This window comes from Sorex araneus, chromosome 5 (genome assembly GCF_027595985.1).
Source record: "Sorex araneus isolate mSorAra2 chromosome 5, mSorAra2.pri, whole genome shotgun sequence".
Lineage (NCBI taxonomy): Eukaryota > Metazoa > Chordata > Mammalia > Eulipotyphla > Soricidae > Sorex > Sorex araneus.
This window is the reverse complement of record NC_073306.1, coordinates 85853421-85870149: the sequence shown is the minus strand read 5'-3', so window position 1 is coordinate 85870149 and position 16729 is coordinate 85853421. Positions and strand designations below refer to the sequence as shown.

Here is a 16729-nt window from a genome sequence, read left to right as displayed (position 1 = left end):
GGGGAGGGCACATGAGGTGACGCCTGTTGATCTCCAGTCTACAACTAGCCAGGCCCAGGGCTGGGCACAAACCTTGAGGCTGGGGCCCCTCCCAAAACCAGACATAGTACAGCGGGGAAGGTGCTTGCCTTGCATATGCTCGCCCTGGGTTCAATACCCAACACTGCGGCATATGGTCCTGAGTCCCACCATGTATAATCCTTGAGCACTGCCCAGTGTGTCCAAAAGCAAGCATATAAACCACAGTGGTGCCAAGAAGTTGGGATGTGGCTCAGCAGAATATGTACTTGTGTGCATAAGGCCGCAAGTTTGGCCCCTATCAAAAAAGCATTCCAGCAGACGCAAGGTTCGGTGCCCTAACAATTCCCCCATCTGGTCCCAAATAGTAGACAACTACACTAGGGGTTTGATTTTTTTATTAACATAATATATTTAATAAAAAATAACATCCACTCTGGCTCGCTCCACCACTGCAAGGGGAACAGTGGTGAGGAGGGGCTGGCACTGCCACCCCTAGCATCCAGACAAGCCCTGCTCGGGGCTCCCCTCAACCCCTGCTTTCCCAACAGGCTCTGACCTCAGGCAGACGTTTCAAAGTTACAAGTGCTTTGGGCCCTCCCTTGAACCCCCCAGGCCCACCCCTTGTGCAGAATTCCAGGGCTGCTTGGACGAAGCCCTTGCCTTTCCTTGCTCTTGGGATCCTTCGATCGTATCAGAAGGAGGATCGGGGCAGAGCTGAGTCTCTACTGGCCAGGGGGGAGCGGGAGAGGACAATGACAGGGACAGGCCACAAACGATGACGAGAGCTGGTCACTGTAGCCGGTCACTACGGAACGAGTCCTCCACAGCAGGGTCAGGGAGGAGGGCGCACGGGTCACTCAGCATGTTCAGCCCCTCCAGGCCCAGCGGCTCCATGCGCAGCTCCTCCTCCAGTCCCAACCCCAGCTCCAGCCCAGCCGCTGACACCTCGAAGCCAGGCACTCCAGCCAAAGCTGCCGCAATCTCCTTGGAGAAACCCGGGGAGGCATTGCCTGGGCAGGTGAGAGAGATGGGTGAGGACTCAGGCCCTGGGAACACTCCTCAGGTCCCTCCACGCCCTGCCAGGCCCCAAACCCCTCACCTGTGAGGGTGATGCTCGGTCCTGAGCCATGGCGGGAACAGTGCGTCAAGTTCTGGTGGTTGAGGGCCTGGGGGTCCTGGGGGCCACTTACTGGCCCCTCGCCCCCTAAAAACCCAGTTCCTTCGGAAAAGCCAGAGGGGTCCAGCACCAGGCTGGCTGACGGGCTCTCTAGGCTGAAGTGCTCCAGCTATGGGCACAGACAAAAACTCTGAGGTCACAGGCTTCCGAGCAGGGTGTTCCCACCCAGCCCGGCCTGTCCCACTGTCGCGCCTCACCCCAGGAACAGGCGCTGACAGAGCAACAGAAGCAGAGAACGGCCTAGAAGGTGCGGGCATAGTACTTGCTGGGACAGAGCGCTACGTGCAGGGAGAGGGCCGGAGAGAGCAGCAGGCACCCAAGAGCAAACTGCTGGGGAGAGCTGGGGAGAGGGCAGGAGCAGTTGAGAGGCGGGAGAGGAACCCAGTGCCTGGTCTCCAGGCGGGGGTGGGGGTGGGGAGCACCCTGACTTCCCAATCCAAGCGCAGCAGCAGTACCTCTCGGGCCCCCAGTCCTCCCCAGCCCCCAGCTTTGTCACCTTGGATGCAGGTACTTACGTGGCCCAGGCCAAAGTCATTCAGGGGTCGATGGTACAGCTGCTGCCCATGCCCACTGGAGCTGGCACACGGGGCCCCGTAGTGGGGGGTCCTGCCTGGGGGCTGTCCACCAGAAGGCTGCCCCGAGCAGGCCTGAGTTGGCAACCCGGGCTGTGGGAGAGGCTTGGGGGTAGGGGACTGGACAGGCAAAACCAGACTGGGGGGGCTGTATGGGTATGGAGGCAACCGCTGGTCCGTGGGCAGTTTACTGGTGTCCAGGGGGACGCCCTGAGGAAAAACAAGGAGAAGAGGGGCCTTTACCCCTCAGTGTCTCCCCATCACCCATTGTAACACAAACTTGACAAAGTTCCCACAGGCAACCCTGGGTTGGTGCTTTCATTCAAACGATGCAGCAGAACGAAACTGAGTTAGATGGGTCTGGGGTGCTCCAGGGGCTGAGCTCAGGCTCCGATGCAGAGCTGCATCCCAGCCCCAGACAGGAAGCCTCCTGACCCACCCCACCAGGGAAGCACTCCTGATCCTCCACTATGACTGTCATCAGTCAGCGAGTCCTGTGACCCACCTCTCAGGTGAGACCCCTTGCAGTGACCTTGAAGATGTTCTAAAGCCTCGGAGAACTCAGGAATATGGGGAGAAAGGGTGGGGGGGGGAAAGCAGAAAGTGGGGAAGTTAGGCTCAGTGTGCCCTAAGAGCAGAGCTCTTGCTGGCCTCTTTTCTGCAACAGAGACACCTGCAGGGCAAAGATGGAGCAGAGATGGGTGGGGCAGGACAGCAATGGATGGAGAGAGGAAAGTTGGGCTAAGGAGAGGGAAAAGGAGCGTGAGGTTTAAACAAGTTGAGCAGGAGCAAAAGAGAGCTGGATGGGGGGTGGGGGGAAGAGCTGAGAGGCCTACACGAAGCATCTCTCATTTGGGTGGAAGTATTTCCTAATGTGCTGCATGACCTGTGAGAGGAAGGGTCTGGTCTCTGGCTAACATCTATGAGAAAGGGGAGATAGGCCAGGGCAGTGGCCTGGAAGACAGACAGGCAAGGGGGACACAGAGCAAGCTGAGCTGCCATCTGTGGAGCGCCACTGGGTTCAGCTGAGGGAGACGCCCCTGGGCCCCAACTGTGCCCAAAAGCAACAACTTCCACGCAGACTTGCTGGATGGAGGGGCAAGAACATAGAGAGGAATGGAGGAGACAATGGGACGCAGAGCACAGAAGGAAAGAGTGGGGGGGAGGGGGGACTAGTGGGTGCGGGGAGAGGGCGAGGGAGACACACATGGTGGGCAGCACGCATACCTGAGTGATGGAAGACAAGGTGGGTGACATTGTTGGCGAGAACTGTTTGGGCAGCTGCTGCTGGGACCTTCTGGCATCGGCTGGGCCCGCGGGCAAACTCAGGGGACTGAGGGGCACTCGGCGGTGGCGCGGGGAAGCCCCAGGGGTAGAAGCAGAGTATGGGGGAGCACCCAGGCCAGGAGAGGAAGTGGAGGAGGAGGAGGAGGAGGAAAGGGCCGGGGCGCTGAGTGAGGGGTGACCCAGGGAGGCGGCGGGTAGGGTGTGGCGGGCTAAGGAGGAGGCAGGCAGCGAGGGGTGACTGTGGGAGCCCTGGAGCTGAGGCTGGGGGCTGCGCAGGGACGCCTGCAGGTTGGGGTTGCTTAGGGAGGGCTGCAAGGGCGGGTGGCTGAGAGGTGAGTGAGGTCCTGCAGGCACAGACAAGAAACCAGAGAGGCCCCCATTACTGTGGGGAACTGGGCCTCTGGCCAGATAGGCAGCAGCAACGGGACCCTGGCGGTGGCAACAGTGACCTCCCTACTCTGTCCCTTACGGGGGGTGGTGCTGCCCACCCAGGGCGCAGTGCCAGCTTCTCTCTCAGAAGAGCCACAACTACTAGTTTTCCTGGGCCGGAGGCTGCAGTGAGGTGACTTGGGGGAGGGAAGGGCGGGGGGGCGGTGGACAGGTGGTGGCTGGTGTGGGCAGTCATGGGGCTCCCAGTGCCTGTGCCTCCCGCCCCTCAGCTTCTTGGTTAAATAGTCCCCAACCTGGCCAGGACAGCCACTCACCTGGTGCGTCATAGCCCAGGCCCAGGCTCCCGCTGATGCCCAGGTGGGTCATGGTGTGGGTCAAGTTGGAAGTGCTACTGCCCCCACTCAGGCTGGGGTAAGCCGTCTCCTCGGGGTCCAGGGGGACAGGCAGAGGTGGGGGAAAGTGCAGATTGGTGAGGTCAGGGAGGGAGCCTCCCGTGTTCATGGCTGGTGGGAGGACAGGCACGGTGGCAGGCTGGTCAGGGGATGGAAAGATGCTGGGGGAAGAAGAGGAAGAACACTGTGAGAGGACGCGAGTGGGCCTCTCCTCTGAGAGGCCAGCCCCTCCACTTCCCGGCAGCCCCCCATTAGTCACTCTCCTTGAAGTACTTACTTAATTCCAGGAACTTCACAGGAACGAGGTCGGGAGGAAGATGAGGTCAGCTGAGGAGCCAAAAGGAAAGTGGAAAATGAGGCATCTGAGACCCGAGGACCTGGCCCAGGGCAAAGCGGTAGATGCGCTTACCTTCTTAGCGTCCCACGGCTTCAACAGGTGCTTGTCGTCTAGTAAGTTTTGCTCAATGGCAGGGACTTGAAAGAGAAAGGCTGGGATGAGGGTCAGAGGAGCAGCCTTAGAGGCAGGGGTCTCACTCCCAGGCTTCCCACAAAGCCCTGACCCACAACAGAGATTCTTAGGCATTCAGGAGTGGAGCAATGAGAGGTACATACCTTTGGAGTCCATTTCCCCGTCCAGAAAACCTGCAAAGGATGTGTGTGGCCAGGTGGGCTCAGTGCCAGCTGTCCAGCTAAAACCAAAACGCAAACCAAAACTCTGTGGCTGCCCCACTCGCCTGCCCAAGCACACGGCGCTCACCTCCACGGCGGCCAGGCAGGACACTGGAAGGTGTGGGACCCGGATAGGTGTCCTGAGGACTAGGGTTCATCACACTCGTGTGAAGGGCAGAATCAGAGCTTGTCCTATGAGGGAACAAAAATGAACTGGTACCAGTGACAGTTTTTGTAGTCCCCAAGCTTTGCTTAGTACATAGGGCGATGCCAGAAATTATAGAAGAGATGTGACTAGGGGCCAGGGAGAGCTCAAATGATAGGCATGTGTGAGGCCCTGAGCACTGGCAGACTGGAGCAACCACCATACCACCTGAGATGGCCCCTCCCGCTCCCAGCACCGCCAGGTGTGGCCACCATGGAAACACATGACACTGTGGGAGGTATGGCCATCACCTGTTAAGTGCAGATGGCAGGCGAAACAACTGTCCCTTCTCTGCAGAGAAATTGCCCCATGGCATCGTCCTGAGAGGGAAAAAACAAAGTCATGAGGAGGAAGCGGAGAAGCAGACAAGACAGCAAGCAGGAGTGAGCAGATGTGAGGTGGCCAGGAAGGAAGGGGGATGCTCAGTCTCTGCTCGCCTCGCTCTGCTGCCTGTGAGCCACAAACCCACTCCTTCCCCTCAACAATCCGAGAAAGCTGGAACTCCTCCATTGTTCCCTGCCAGAAGAAGCTGAATGTGACTCTCGGGACATAGAAATTGCTGGGGATGAGGACTGTGGACAGGACCGACGGGGGAGGGTGCAAGAATCTGAGAGGGCTGATGTGCCATCTGGCCTCCATTCTGGACAGGAGGCAGCCATGCAGCCACCTACACTCACAGCATTGCCCTCTCCCCCCGCCCCCCCCAACCCCAGCACACACCCCAGCTAGTCACAAAGACCATTGGTCGTGCCCTGGCAGGGCCAGGAGGCTTGGCCGCGGTGTCAACATGCCCAAAACTGGACTCTGACCCACCTCCTCTACTGCCCTCAGTCCTCCTAGCCCTGCTTTGATGGGAGTAGAGACTGCCGAGAGCTCTGCCCAGCTCCAGCCCGGCCACCATCACAGCCAAGAATGGGCAAAAGGGCAGGAGGGCCACCTGCCCGCCACACTTACCTCCGCCAGCTGGAGTCTGGGGGTGGAGATAAGTAGGCAGGGCTATAGGGGGAGCTGTCCACGTGAGAAACACTAGTTAAGGGAAAAGGCGTGATGGAGAGGGAAGAGAGGGTGCAGCGCCCAGGGCTGGAGTGCATGCCCGCCAAAAGCAAGGCCACAAGTTCCATCCCTAACCACACGGATTCCCAAGCACCAAGCTGACTTTAGCCCTAACAGTCCCCTGAGTACCCACAGGTGCGGACCTGTGGCCCAGGCATCACTGTGCCCAAGTCTAGAACCATTACAGAGCCACTGCCCCCCATCCCCACCCTGAGTGGGAAAAGAGAGGCAACAATGAGTGTTTTAAAAAACAGCCAAGGGGCTGGAGCGATAGCACAGCGGGTAGGGCGTTTGCCTTGCACACGGCCGAGCTGGGTTCAAATCCCAGCATCCCATATGGTCCCCTGAGCACTGCCAGGAGTACTTCCTGAGTGCAAAGCCAGGAGTAACCCCTGTGCATCGCAGGGTGTGACCCAAAAAGAAAAAAAAAACAAACCAGCCAAGGCTAGAGAGAGAGGAGAGCAGGGAAGGTGCTTGCCCTACATGCAGTCAACCAAGGTTTGATGCCCAATACCCGCATGGGTTCCCTGAGCACAGAGCCAGCAATAAACCCTGAGCAATCCCAGGTGGGGTTCAAAACCAAAAAATGAAAAAAAGAGAGAAAGAAGGAAGGGAAAGAAAGAAAGAAAGAAAGAAAGAAAGAAAGAAAGAAAGAAAGAAAGAAAGAAAGAAAGAAAGAAAGAAAGAAAGAAAGAAAGAAAGAAAGAAAGAAAGAAAGAGAGAAAGGGAGAGAGGGAGGGAGGGAAGAAGGAAGGAAGGAAGGAAGGAAGGAAGGAAGGAAGGAAGGAAGGAAGGAAGGAAGGAAGGGAGGAAGGAAGGGAGGGAGGAAGGAAGGGAGGAAGGAAGAGAAAAAGAAAGGAAGGAAATAGCTTTTTCCACAGAGAATGAAAGAGAGGAGGCAATCAGGCCTACCTAGTGGAGCTGAAGAAGTGTAAGAGACACCTGGGCAGGACCCGAGGGAGACTGGCCTTTGGGGGAGTCTGAGATTGAAATCTTAGAACTGAAAGGGAGTAACCAGGTGAACAGGAGGAAAAGCACTCATTTTAGGAGGCAAAGCAGGACACAAAACTCCCGGCAGCACAGAGCAAGCTGAAGGAAGGCCCAGAAGTAGGAAGCAGACATGGGGCAGAGCCGCCAGAAAAGCAGCCCTGTGACTATAGCCAGCAGCGACATGTGGGCCCATGTCAGGGAGGCTGGAAAAGGGACAGCTCCAAGATGAGCAGGACCAGACAAAACTGAAAGTCCCTTCCTCCCTCAAGCCCACCACACTGTCTCCAGTCACTCTATACCCCCAGAAGGATATGTGGCGGGGGTAGCGTCGGAGTGGGGACACCATTCTTCGGGGGTCTCGCTGTACCCGCTCAACCAGACCATGGTGCCGAGTGCTCCGAGATGAATCCAGAGGGGAGTGAAGGGGGCCCTAGAGAAAGACAAGAGGAGTCAGCAGGAGGAGCCACTGGCACGCTCATGTGCCCATACTGGTACCTTCACTCACCTGGAGCTCAGCCAGGCCACAGCCGATCTGGTTGACGTTGGGCAGGGAGCCCCCATAGTGGGAGCTCCGAGTGTATGCCAGGCGCAGCTTCTGGGCCTGTAACTGAGAAAAGGAACAGACAGAATGTCAGGGAGTGTCCCAAGCACTGTTCCTGTGCCTTTGGCCACACAAGCCATTCCTGTCTCCTGTCTCATTGCTGTTTTGGAGGTATGTGCCAGAGACAGAGAAACAGAGACAGAGAGAGAAAAAGAGACATCTGCAGGGAAAAAAGAGGATCTATAGAACAAAAAAGCAGGAAAGGGAAAAGTGCCAGGAAGCAGAGAGGAGAGAGGAGGAGATGGGGCAGGGGTGAAAGAAAGATCAATTAGTAAGGTGAAAAGAAGAAGGACCAGACAGGAGAAATCCAATGTAGGGAAAGGTCCTGCGACCTGGTGGAGCCATCAGAAGGAACATCAGGGCCTGGCAGCACCCTCCAGGCAGGGCCTGTCCCAGTTGGCAAAAGGCTAAACAGAGTCCCTGAGCGGTTCCAGGAGCCCCCAGGCTAGTCACGTGGGCCGCCTCCTGGAGAAGGGTGCTGGGAAGGCCCCTTCGCTCTGCCCTGTCTGTGCAGGTTTCATGGAAGGCCACAGCACCACTGCGAGGGTAACTTTTCCTTGCCCAGTACTGGGGGCGCTGCCACAGCCTAGCCTCTGCAAGGCTACACAGGACCTGCGCCCCTGAAGGAGAAAGGCATAAAGGCCTTTCTGAGGAATAAAGGTCTCCCAGCCAGAAAATGTCCACAACCTGGGCGCTCTTCTGCCTGAGCTCCTTGGAGTCGCCCCCCGACCTGGCCTGGAGCAGCCTGGTTGGCTCACCCCACTTCGGGAGCAATCTCTGGCCCTGAGGCAGACTTCACAGTCCTCCCTGTCCTGGTTCTCTCTTCAGCTCTCCTGCCTCACAGCCCACACCCCTCCCTCTCCTCCCCACCCAAAAAAAAGCTCCAGAGCAGCAGATGAGGGGTGAGTTCTAAGAGCTTGTGGGGTTACAGCATTACACATAATCAATTCCAGAACTCAGAACTGACACTCTGTATCAGGTCAGTCCAAGAAGCTTTAGGGTTTGGAATCCCTTCAAAGTAGCATGTTGCTCAGTAGGGTCCCCCCTTCTGCTACAATGAGCCTCCCAGCTGGCCGAGTAACAGGGGGAGCCTGGAAGTCGCCTCAGTCTCCAATTCAGGGGGTCCCAGTCTGTCCCTGTGCCCCCAATGTTCAAGAGATGTCACCCAGCAAAGATGAAGGGGCAGAGGTGTTGTTCACACAGACATGAGTCCCAGCTTTGTCCGCACAGAGGTCCTCAGATTTTCCCGGGTCAGTAAGGGTTCAACAGCCTTTCTACCTGCCCTCTTGACTCAGCCCCAACAGGACCCAGATGGGACCCAATAAGAGCTACATCATGATCCTCAGGCACTATCAGTGGTTTCTGCTCACACACAACACACTAGACTTTCCACCCCACCTCTCTCTGTTCTGATTCCCACAAACTAGGACACATGATTTCCAGAGACCCAGAAGGAACATACATGAACACACATACACACACACACACACACACACACACACACACACAAAATTACCAGGCATACATACATACTCTCAGTCTCAGGAGACTCAAAGGAGCCATGCGCGCGCACACACACACACGCACACATACACACGACCAATAGAATGAGAGATACAAACTGAAGCAAGCCTGGCAGAGACACACATGAACACACACACACACACAAAACTACCAGGCATATATACATACTCTCAGTCTCAGGAGACTCGAAGGAGCCATGCAAAGACACACACACACACACACACACACACACACACACACACACACACACACGACCAATAGAACGAGAGAGATACAAACTGAAGCCTGGCAAGTGAAGAGAAGTATCCACAGAGCAGAATAGAGCTTTGCGATCTGGGATCGATCTCCCGCCAAGTCCCCTGGTTCTGCCACCAGAGAGGGTCACTACAGTAGCACACCTGGGTGATTACAGTACCTCATCCGGGTCACAACAGCATCTCACCTGATGGTCACATACGTACTTCACCGAGGGGCAATAAAGTACTTCACCCAGGTCAGTACAGTACCTTATCTGGGTCACTACAATTCCTCACCCAGGGTCCCCACAGTACCTTAACTGGGGGTGACGACAGGATCTTACCTGGGGATCTAAAGTACCTCACGGTAGTAACTTACCTGGAATCACAACAGCACCTCAGCTGGGGTCACTACAGTACCTTACCTGGGTGTCACTACAGTACCTCACCCAGGGTCACTAGAGTACCTTACAGGGATCACTAGAGAACCTCAGCTGGGGTGGTCACTCCAGCACCTCACCCTGGGGGGCTCACTACAACACCCCACCCAGGGACAATATCATTATTTCACCAGAGCCATTACAGTTATCTTACTGGGGTTACTACAGCTCCTCATCACGGGTCACTAGTTACCTTACTGGGGTCACTACAGCACCTCACCCTTGGAGGGGTCGCTATAGCACCTCATGGGGCAGGTGGAGGATGTGCTCGGGCCAGGCCACCCGCTACTCTGACCCCTGCGCGCCAGGCTGGGTCCCCGGCAGCCCGGCGGGTACTGTCGCCCAGGCTACCCGGGAATGCGGCGGCCCAGACCACGGCGACCACGGCCCCACGCTCCGGACTTCACCGTCGCTGCCAGGAAACCACGAGAAACGCTCGAGCGGAGGAAACCCGGGTGGCGCGGCGGGGACTTCCTGGCCCGCGCCGAGGCCCAGCACCCGCAGCCCGATGCTCCGGGAGCGCCCGCGGGCCGGGTCGGGAGGCGGCAGGACCCCCGCCGTCCCGCCCCGCCGTCCCGCCCCGCCGTCCCCGGACCCACGTCGCAGGCTTTCGGCCGCCGCCGCCAGCGCGCGTCCCGGCCCCGGCCCGGGCCGCGGCGCCCCCGCCTCTCGGCCGCCCCAATCCCGCTCCCCGGCGTGGCCCCTCACCCGGGTGGAGCCGATGTCCATCATCACCTCCTCGAAGGCCGCCGTCTCCTCGGCCTGACGCTGCTTCTGCAGCGCGATCTTCTCACTGAACTTGCGCGGATTGGACGTGGAGGCCGTGGCCGAGCCTGGCCCGTTCGCCCCCGACGTCGCCATCTTCCTCCCCCGCGCCGCTCCGCCACCTCCGGGAACTCGCCACGGCCTCCGCCGCGGGCTTCGGCCCGGCTCTCGCAGCCGCAGCCGTCGCCGCCTCAGCTCGCCCCGCGAAGCCGGCCCCAGCCGAGCCTTGACCCGCCGCGCGCGGCGCCCGCCGGGAATTGTAGTTTGTTTACGTGACCCATGCCCGCCCGCGGGCCCGCGGCGCGGAGAGGAAGCGGACACCACCTCCCGGCAGCCCCGCCGGCCGCGAGTGCCGGACCCTGGCGCCGCCCCCTGCTCCGCCCCGCGCGGGGCAGCCTGGGAAACGTAGTTCTGGGTGGGCCCCAGCCTACAGACGCGAAGGGGAGAGGGAGTCAGAGAGGAAAGGAAAAGGGGAGGAAAGGGAAGGGGTGGAGACAGGGAGGGAAGAGGGAAGAGGCAAAAGAGGAAAGATCTGGGCCGGAGAGATAGTACAGCGGTTAGGGCGTTCGCCTTGCACGCAGCCTACCCGGTTTTGATCCCTGACACCGCATATGGGCCCCCAGGAATGATCTCTGAGCACAGAGCCAGGACTATGCCCTGAGCATGGCTGGGACCAAGGCCTGAGTACTGCTAGGTGTGACCTAAAACTTAAAAAACAAAAATGGTGTCAACAGCTGGAGACCGGACAGTAGCCTTACACTGACCAAGCCAGATGCAAAACCCAGCACAGATGGCTATGGTTCCCGAGCCCATCCCCTCCCCAGGACAAACAAATCAGACTCTGTACCGAAACATCTTTTATTTGGGGTAACATGTCCCAAAACAAGTCAGTTAGTAAAATAGATTCTAGAGAAAATGGCCCTGTGCATAGCCCTCCCTCCCCCAAAATAACCATGGGGGTGAACCAGCCCCTGTCCCCTGGAGCTCCGCTGGTATAAAAAAAGTTTTGGCAGCTCAGCATTTGTCACCCCGGTGCAGGGCATCATGTCCGTGTTCCCTCATCCTAGGGTGCAGCAGTGTGCAAGGAGCTGGCAGCCCTGCCAATCATCCTTCCTGCCCCAGGACAGCCCAGCCCAGGCCTCTGCCCCAGGCCAGGATCTGGGACCAGAATGATGAGCAAGCAGCACCCCTCTACTGAGAGAAGGGTAGGGCTTAGTGCCCTCACTGTGCTTATGGGCAGTTTTTTGGCACTTTAAAGAGAGAAGCCAGAAAAGGCACCAAAGCTGGCAGAAAGGGCTGTCTGACAGCATCTCCAGGGAGGATGGAGAGGGAACAGACAGATCAGGGGGCCAAGGAAAGGGGGCCAGGTTTGTCACTCCAGCTCAGAGGGCTGAAATGGGGTACAGCCCTTATCCCATAGCTGCTGGGAACCCAACTTCAGCTGCCCTAGCCAGTCTGTAGTGTGTGACATGGATTCCAGCAGTCCATGAGTGATTTCTCTATGAATAACCTCCCTGATCATGTTGAGTGATTGGATGACCCTCTGTCCCTCTGGCAAGAAGCCAGATTCCTGTCTGAAAACTTCCCCTCTCATTGGTCAGTTAGTCCCAGAGGCTCTCTCCCCCATCTCCCCAAGAGAGTACTGGTCCTGAATACCGTACTTTGCCACTCTGTCCTGATCCCCACAGATGGATGGAGGAGGGTTAGGAAGACCCCAGCCTCCCTTCCTCCCCCTCCCTCTCGGGCTCCCCTAGACTTGGATGAAGAGCAGGCCGGTGAGCAGGGCAAAGCCTGCTAGGAGCAGAATCACCTTGAGGATCCTCTGCTCAGGAGTGGCCAACTCCTGGGGCAGGATTTCCAGGAAAGTGATATAGAGAAAGGTGCCTGCCGCCATGCCCTCCAAAACAGACTGGGCCAGCTGGTGCAGTGGCCCGGCTGACTGTGCCAGAGCCGCACCCAGCCCGATGCCCAGAGGCGTCATGCAGGAGAAAAGGAGCCCACAGCCTGCCACCACCTGAGCTCGCAGGCGGCTCTGCAGCAGCCGCAGGGACAGACTGACGGCCAGGATGCCCTTGTGGAGCAGCAAGGCCAAGCACAGCTCGAGGGCCCGAGCCCGGTCTCGCTGCAGCCCCACGGCCAGGCCTTCAAACACTGAGTGCAGGGCCAGTGAGAAGACCAGCACACAGGCACGCAGCGCTGAAGGGGCAGCTGGGGCGCCACCGGCCTGTGGGAAGCCCGGTCCATCATGCCAGTGCTGAGGGGCACCATTTGCTGTTCCCAACAGAGCCCTGGTCTCCTCGCGTGGTGGGGGTCCTGACTGCTCCTTGTAAGCCAGCGTGATCTGCTCCATCACCAGGACCAGGAAAAAGCCCATGGCCAGGATGAACTCTTGCAGGGGGAACTGGAGCTGTGGGCAGAGAAGCCATGTTCTGTGAGGTCCATGTAATACAGATACTGAGTCACATAAAAGACACACAAAATGACACACAGTTACAACAGTCACAACAGAACAGCATCATTCAGCAGTGTTATATGTACGCCAAGTGCTCAGCTCTGGCACTGGTAACACTTTCGGCTGGGCATTGTCTATTGTGGAGGCCGTGGGCAGCATTGCCAGCCTCTCGCCCTTAGATGCCAGGAGCAGGCACAATACCCTCACCCACTGAGAGGTGACAACTGAAAGCTTTTTGAAACGTTACCAGATGTTTCCTAGGGAGAGACAATCAAACCAATACCATCGAGAGTCTGAAAGTCGATGACAGAGCTAGACACACTGTCACTTGTGTACCACAAAGGGTGATGCACTGCTTCACAACCACCCCACTTCCACCCCATCCTGTGCTCACAGCAGGAGCCACGCACTCTCGTAGGCATTCAGGCTCACAGTTCCTGGGACACAGGTCAGTCACAGTCATGCGGAAGGTTCCCTCCAAGTCACTTCCTTCTGTGTCCAAAGTGTGAATGCAGAAGAGCCCAGGGTAAGTTTTTCCTGTGAGACATTCCTCTGCCTTAGCCATGATCGCCTCACAGCTCTGAATGATCCAGCACTTTCGGTGAGGGCGGACAGGCCCTGGGAATGGGCCCCCAGCCCTTCTCAGTTTACAGGGGTCTCTATGTCCAGCCCTTCAGGAAAGTGGCAAGAGGATAAAGACTTTATTTCTGGTTCTGCTCTGGAGGCCATGCTTGGCAGTGCTCAGGGGCTGCTGTGGGGAGGGGGGTTGGTCTCAGAGGCATGTGGTCCTGAGGCTCCACCCTGGCCTCCTCCAAGCAAAGCCCATACATCAGCCCTGAAGCTGATTCTTGTGCACTGCTAGCTTCCTGGAGGCTGGAATGGAGAAAGCCAAAGGGCAGGTCACTCACCTGATTCAATGGGTATGGAGACTGGAGTAGCTGGGAAAACACACGCACCACACCACAGACAGTCCCAGGAGCCATGGCAGGACTGGCCACAGCCCCACACCAAGCAGCCCTTCCCCAGATCCAGTGCCACACGCAGCTGGGTCACGCTCACCGTCACGTGCAGCGCTGCCAGTGCCTCATCTATGGCAGCCAGGTAGTCAGGCAGCAAATCCAGAAGACAGGTGGCCAGAAAGACACCTCCAGCAAAGCAGCTGACCAGGCTCAGGGCTTTCTGGCGGGAGGCTGTGAGGGGAGGGATGGGGACGCATGGTGGGAATGAATGCAGGAACCCTCTAGAGCCTGCAACCTCAACCCAAGCAACAGGACTGAAGCTGAAGGCACTGGCCTGGCACATGGCCCACCCGGGTTTGATCTGGTACCATGCAGGGTCCCTTGAGGAGTAATCCCTGAGCAGATAGCCAAGTATAGCCCCAAAAATGAAATAAAAGTAATTTGAAGAATTACCTATGCTGTCTCTTCTAAGCAAGAGAGCTTTATTCAAGGAAATTCACTTAGAAAGACATGAAGGAAGAAAGATAGAGAGAGAGGAAGTAAGTGTTCACGGGAGAATATGAACTTGACAGAGGAAGCTGTCCCTTCCTTTCTTGGGGGGAATGGAAGACTTGGGGACACCCCTGGTGGTGCCAGGACTCAAACCAGTGCTGCCCAAAGTCCTTTACCTTTATCTCTCCAGCCCCACTGTCCTCTCTTCTTGGGTCATCTTCCCTAGCCCACCATGCCCAGGGCCCCAGAAAAAGGGGAGAAGCACCTGCCCCACCCCCACGGAAAAAGAGAAGCTAGAGGCTATACCTGAGGAGCGGGGCTCGGCCCCTGCCCGGCGCAGCACGCAGATGGGCACCAGGCTGCAGACCAGCGTGAGCACCAGCAGCAGCACCAGGGCGCCCAGCTTCACCTCCAGCCCCACGGGCAGCTGGGGCTCGGCGGCCGCGGCCTCGGGGCGCCACACCAGGAGCTCTGGCTCTCCCCAGGGCCCCATAGCGGCGGCGGTGGCGTGGCGGGAGCTCCGAGACTCTCAGGCCTAAGCGGGAGAATGCGAAGAGGAGGGGACGAGGAGGGGACGGTCACGAGAGGGGAGGCCGCACAGGGGAAGTGAGTGGTCAGCAGAGGCCACTCTCCGACCTGCCCCTGCCCCAGCCCCGGTGACTCATTCCCCTTGCTCCTGGGCATGTTCCTCCCAGCAACCCGCACTGGGGCGCGCCCGGGGGCTGCTTTGGGGCTCCCCAAGGTCTCAGCACCCTCTCACCCGGACAACCAGGGTGTTGGGGTGCCTGAAGGCGGGCAGAGGTCAGCCCCCTCCATGGACTCGGGCTTGCGGGGAGACCGGGGAGGGTGGTGTGTGGCTTCTGCGACACCCCCCCCGCAACTGGGCCAGCCTGGCCGCCGCCTCCGCCCCCCGCCCCGCCCCAGCGCAGGCCCCCCAAAGCCAGCGCGGCCGCTTCAGGCGGCGACCCCGGGGAGCAGAGGAAGCCGCGCGGGGCATGGGGTCTTGGAGCCGCGGGGCCCGGCGACCGAGGGCGGTGTCTGGCGGAGGGTCCCAGGAAGCAGGACCGGGCCGAGCCCCACTCGCGGAAAGCCGCACTCACCGTCGCGGGGCTCGCGCGACTCCGCATCCGCGCGGTTCCGGCCGCCGCTCGGGAATTCCCGCCCCCGCCGCGCTACCCAGCCCCCGCGGCCGCCGCGTCCCCGCCGCGGCCGCCAATGACCGCGCTGGGGGCGGGGCCTGCGCGTGAGTGACGTGAGCGAGCAGCAATCGGAGTGGGGGCGGGGACTGCGGGAAGCAGCTGGGAGCCAGGGAAGGGCTCAGCAAGCGAACCTTGGGAGCTGGAGGCCGGGGATTCTACGTGTGGGTCTGCACCGGCAGATCAGTAAAGACTGGTCATTTGGCGCTTTGTTTTGTTTTGCCTTTTTTTTTTTAAAGGAAGCTAGAAACTCCAGCAAGTCTTCCATCCTGGGACTGGAGAGAATATATCGTGTAGGGCATTTGCCTGGCACGTAGCTAACCCGGGTTCGAACCCTGGCACCCCTTTATGGTCCTCCGAGCACAGCCAGAAGCAATTTCTGGGTACAAAGTCAGTAATAATCCTGAGCATTGCCCGATGAGTGGGGGGGAAAGAGTCTTCCACTCCACCTCTCTAAGACTCCCTGGTCTTGGGTCAAAGTTTTCTCAGCCTTCTTTGGGAAGGCTCTAAGATTCTTTTTCAGGTTGTTGTTTGGGTTTTGGATCACACCCGGCGATGTTCAGGCTTACTCTTGGCTTCTGCGCTTAGGGATCACTTCTCTCAGGGCTGTGTGATGCTTTGCAAGGGATCGAACTTTGCAAGGCAAGCTCTTTCCGCTTTTAGCACTGTCCAGCGTCTTTTTCTTTTTTTTTTCCCCCAGCGTCTTTCTTTTACGCACTTGGCCGGGGGAAGACATTCCCCCTTTGGGGTCACTGCTTTGCTTTGCTTTCCCCCACAGCCCTGGGCAAGAAAGGGGAAAGCCCAGGCAGAGCTGAAACAAGGAAGAGCAGGAAGGGCGTTTCTTGGAAAGCACTCCTCTTGGTCAGCCCACAGCCTAAGCCACCCTCCCTGAGGTCTCTGCCTGCTCTGAGTGGGTGGAAAGTGCGAGGATGCTGAAATGCTGAAAGCTTGGGAGTCTGAAATGCCCACACCCCTAAGTGATCTTCCTGCCCTGCTCAGCATAGTGCCAGATCCAGCCTCTCCACTACCCTCCCTTCAGGGATGCTGGCCCCAACTCCTTGAGTGGACTGGGGTTCATCTCAGGACCTTCATTTTTTTCCTTCTGAATATCCTTGTTCCACAGTGTTATCAGTCTTCTAACCGAGCAGAGGAGAATAGGAGATAGGAAAATAAAGATCTTGCCTATTCTTTTTATTTGGGGGGGTGAAGGGTGGGGAGCACAGCTGGCTGTGCTCAGACATTACTGCTGACTCTGTTCTCAGGGATCACTTCTGGAGGGGCCTGGGAGACCATATGGGGTGCCAGGGA

General features: G+C 58.2%; 2 protein-coding genes across 4 annotated transcripts; both read right to left on the bottom strand.

Annotated features, from left to right (window-relative positions):
* Positions 1–401: 401 nt before the first annotated feature.
* CRTC2 (CREB regulated transcription coactivator 2) lies at positions 402–10663 on the bottom strand. 3 transcript variants are annotated; one of them, XM_055138297.1, is made up of 14 exons: positions 10266–10663; positions 7262–7363; positions 7073–7186; positions 5668–5732; positions 4965–5033; positions 4597–4700; positions 4452–4481; positions 4249–4328; positions 4117–4166; positions 3762–4000; positions 2998–3401; positions 1714–1980; positions 1121–1307; positions 402–1031 (listed from the first exon to the last, which is right to left on the bottom strand). In XM_055138297.1, the coding sequence occupies exons 1-14, from the start codon at positions 10416–10418 to the stop codon at positions 811–813; spliced, it is 2085 nt and encodes a 694-aa protein (XP_054994272.1). In that variant the 5' UTR covers positions 10419–10663; the 3' UTR covers positions 402–810. The 3 variants fall into 3 exon arrangements, with proteins under 3 accessions (XP_054994272.1, XP_054994273.1, XP_054994274.1); XM_055138298.1 differs by having other exon boundaries at positions 4249–4313; XM_055138299.1 differs by lacking the exons at positions 402–1031; positions 1121–1307 and adding an exon at positions 1327–1538.
* Positions 10664–11172: 509 nt separating this feature from the next.
* Positions 11173–15427, bottom strand: SLC39A1 (solute carrier family 39 member 1). The gene is made up of 4 exons (XM_004619244.2): positions 15326–15427; positions 14532–14760; positions 13834–13964; positions 11173–12729 (listed from the first exon to the last, which is right to left on the bottom strand). Exons 2-4 carry the CDS (start codon positions 14716–14718, stop codon positions 12073–12075), a joined length of 975 nt encoding a protein of 324 aa, XP_004619301.2. The 5' UTR covers positions 14719–14760; positions 15326–15427; the 3' UTR covers positions 11173–12072.
* Positions 15428–16729: the final 1302 nt, after the last annotated feature.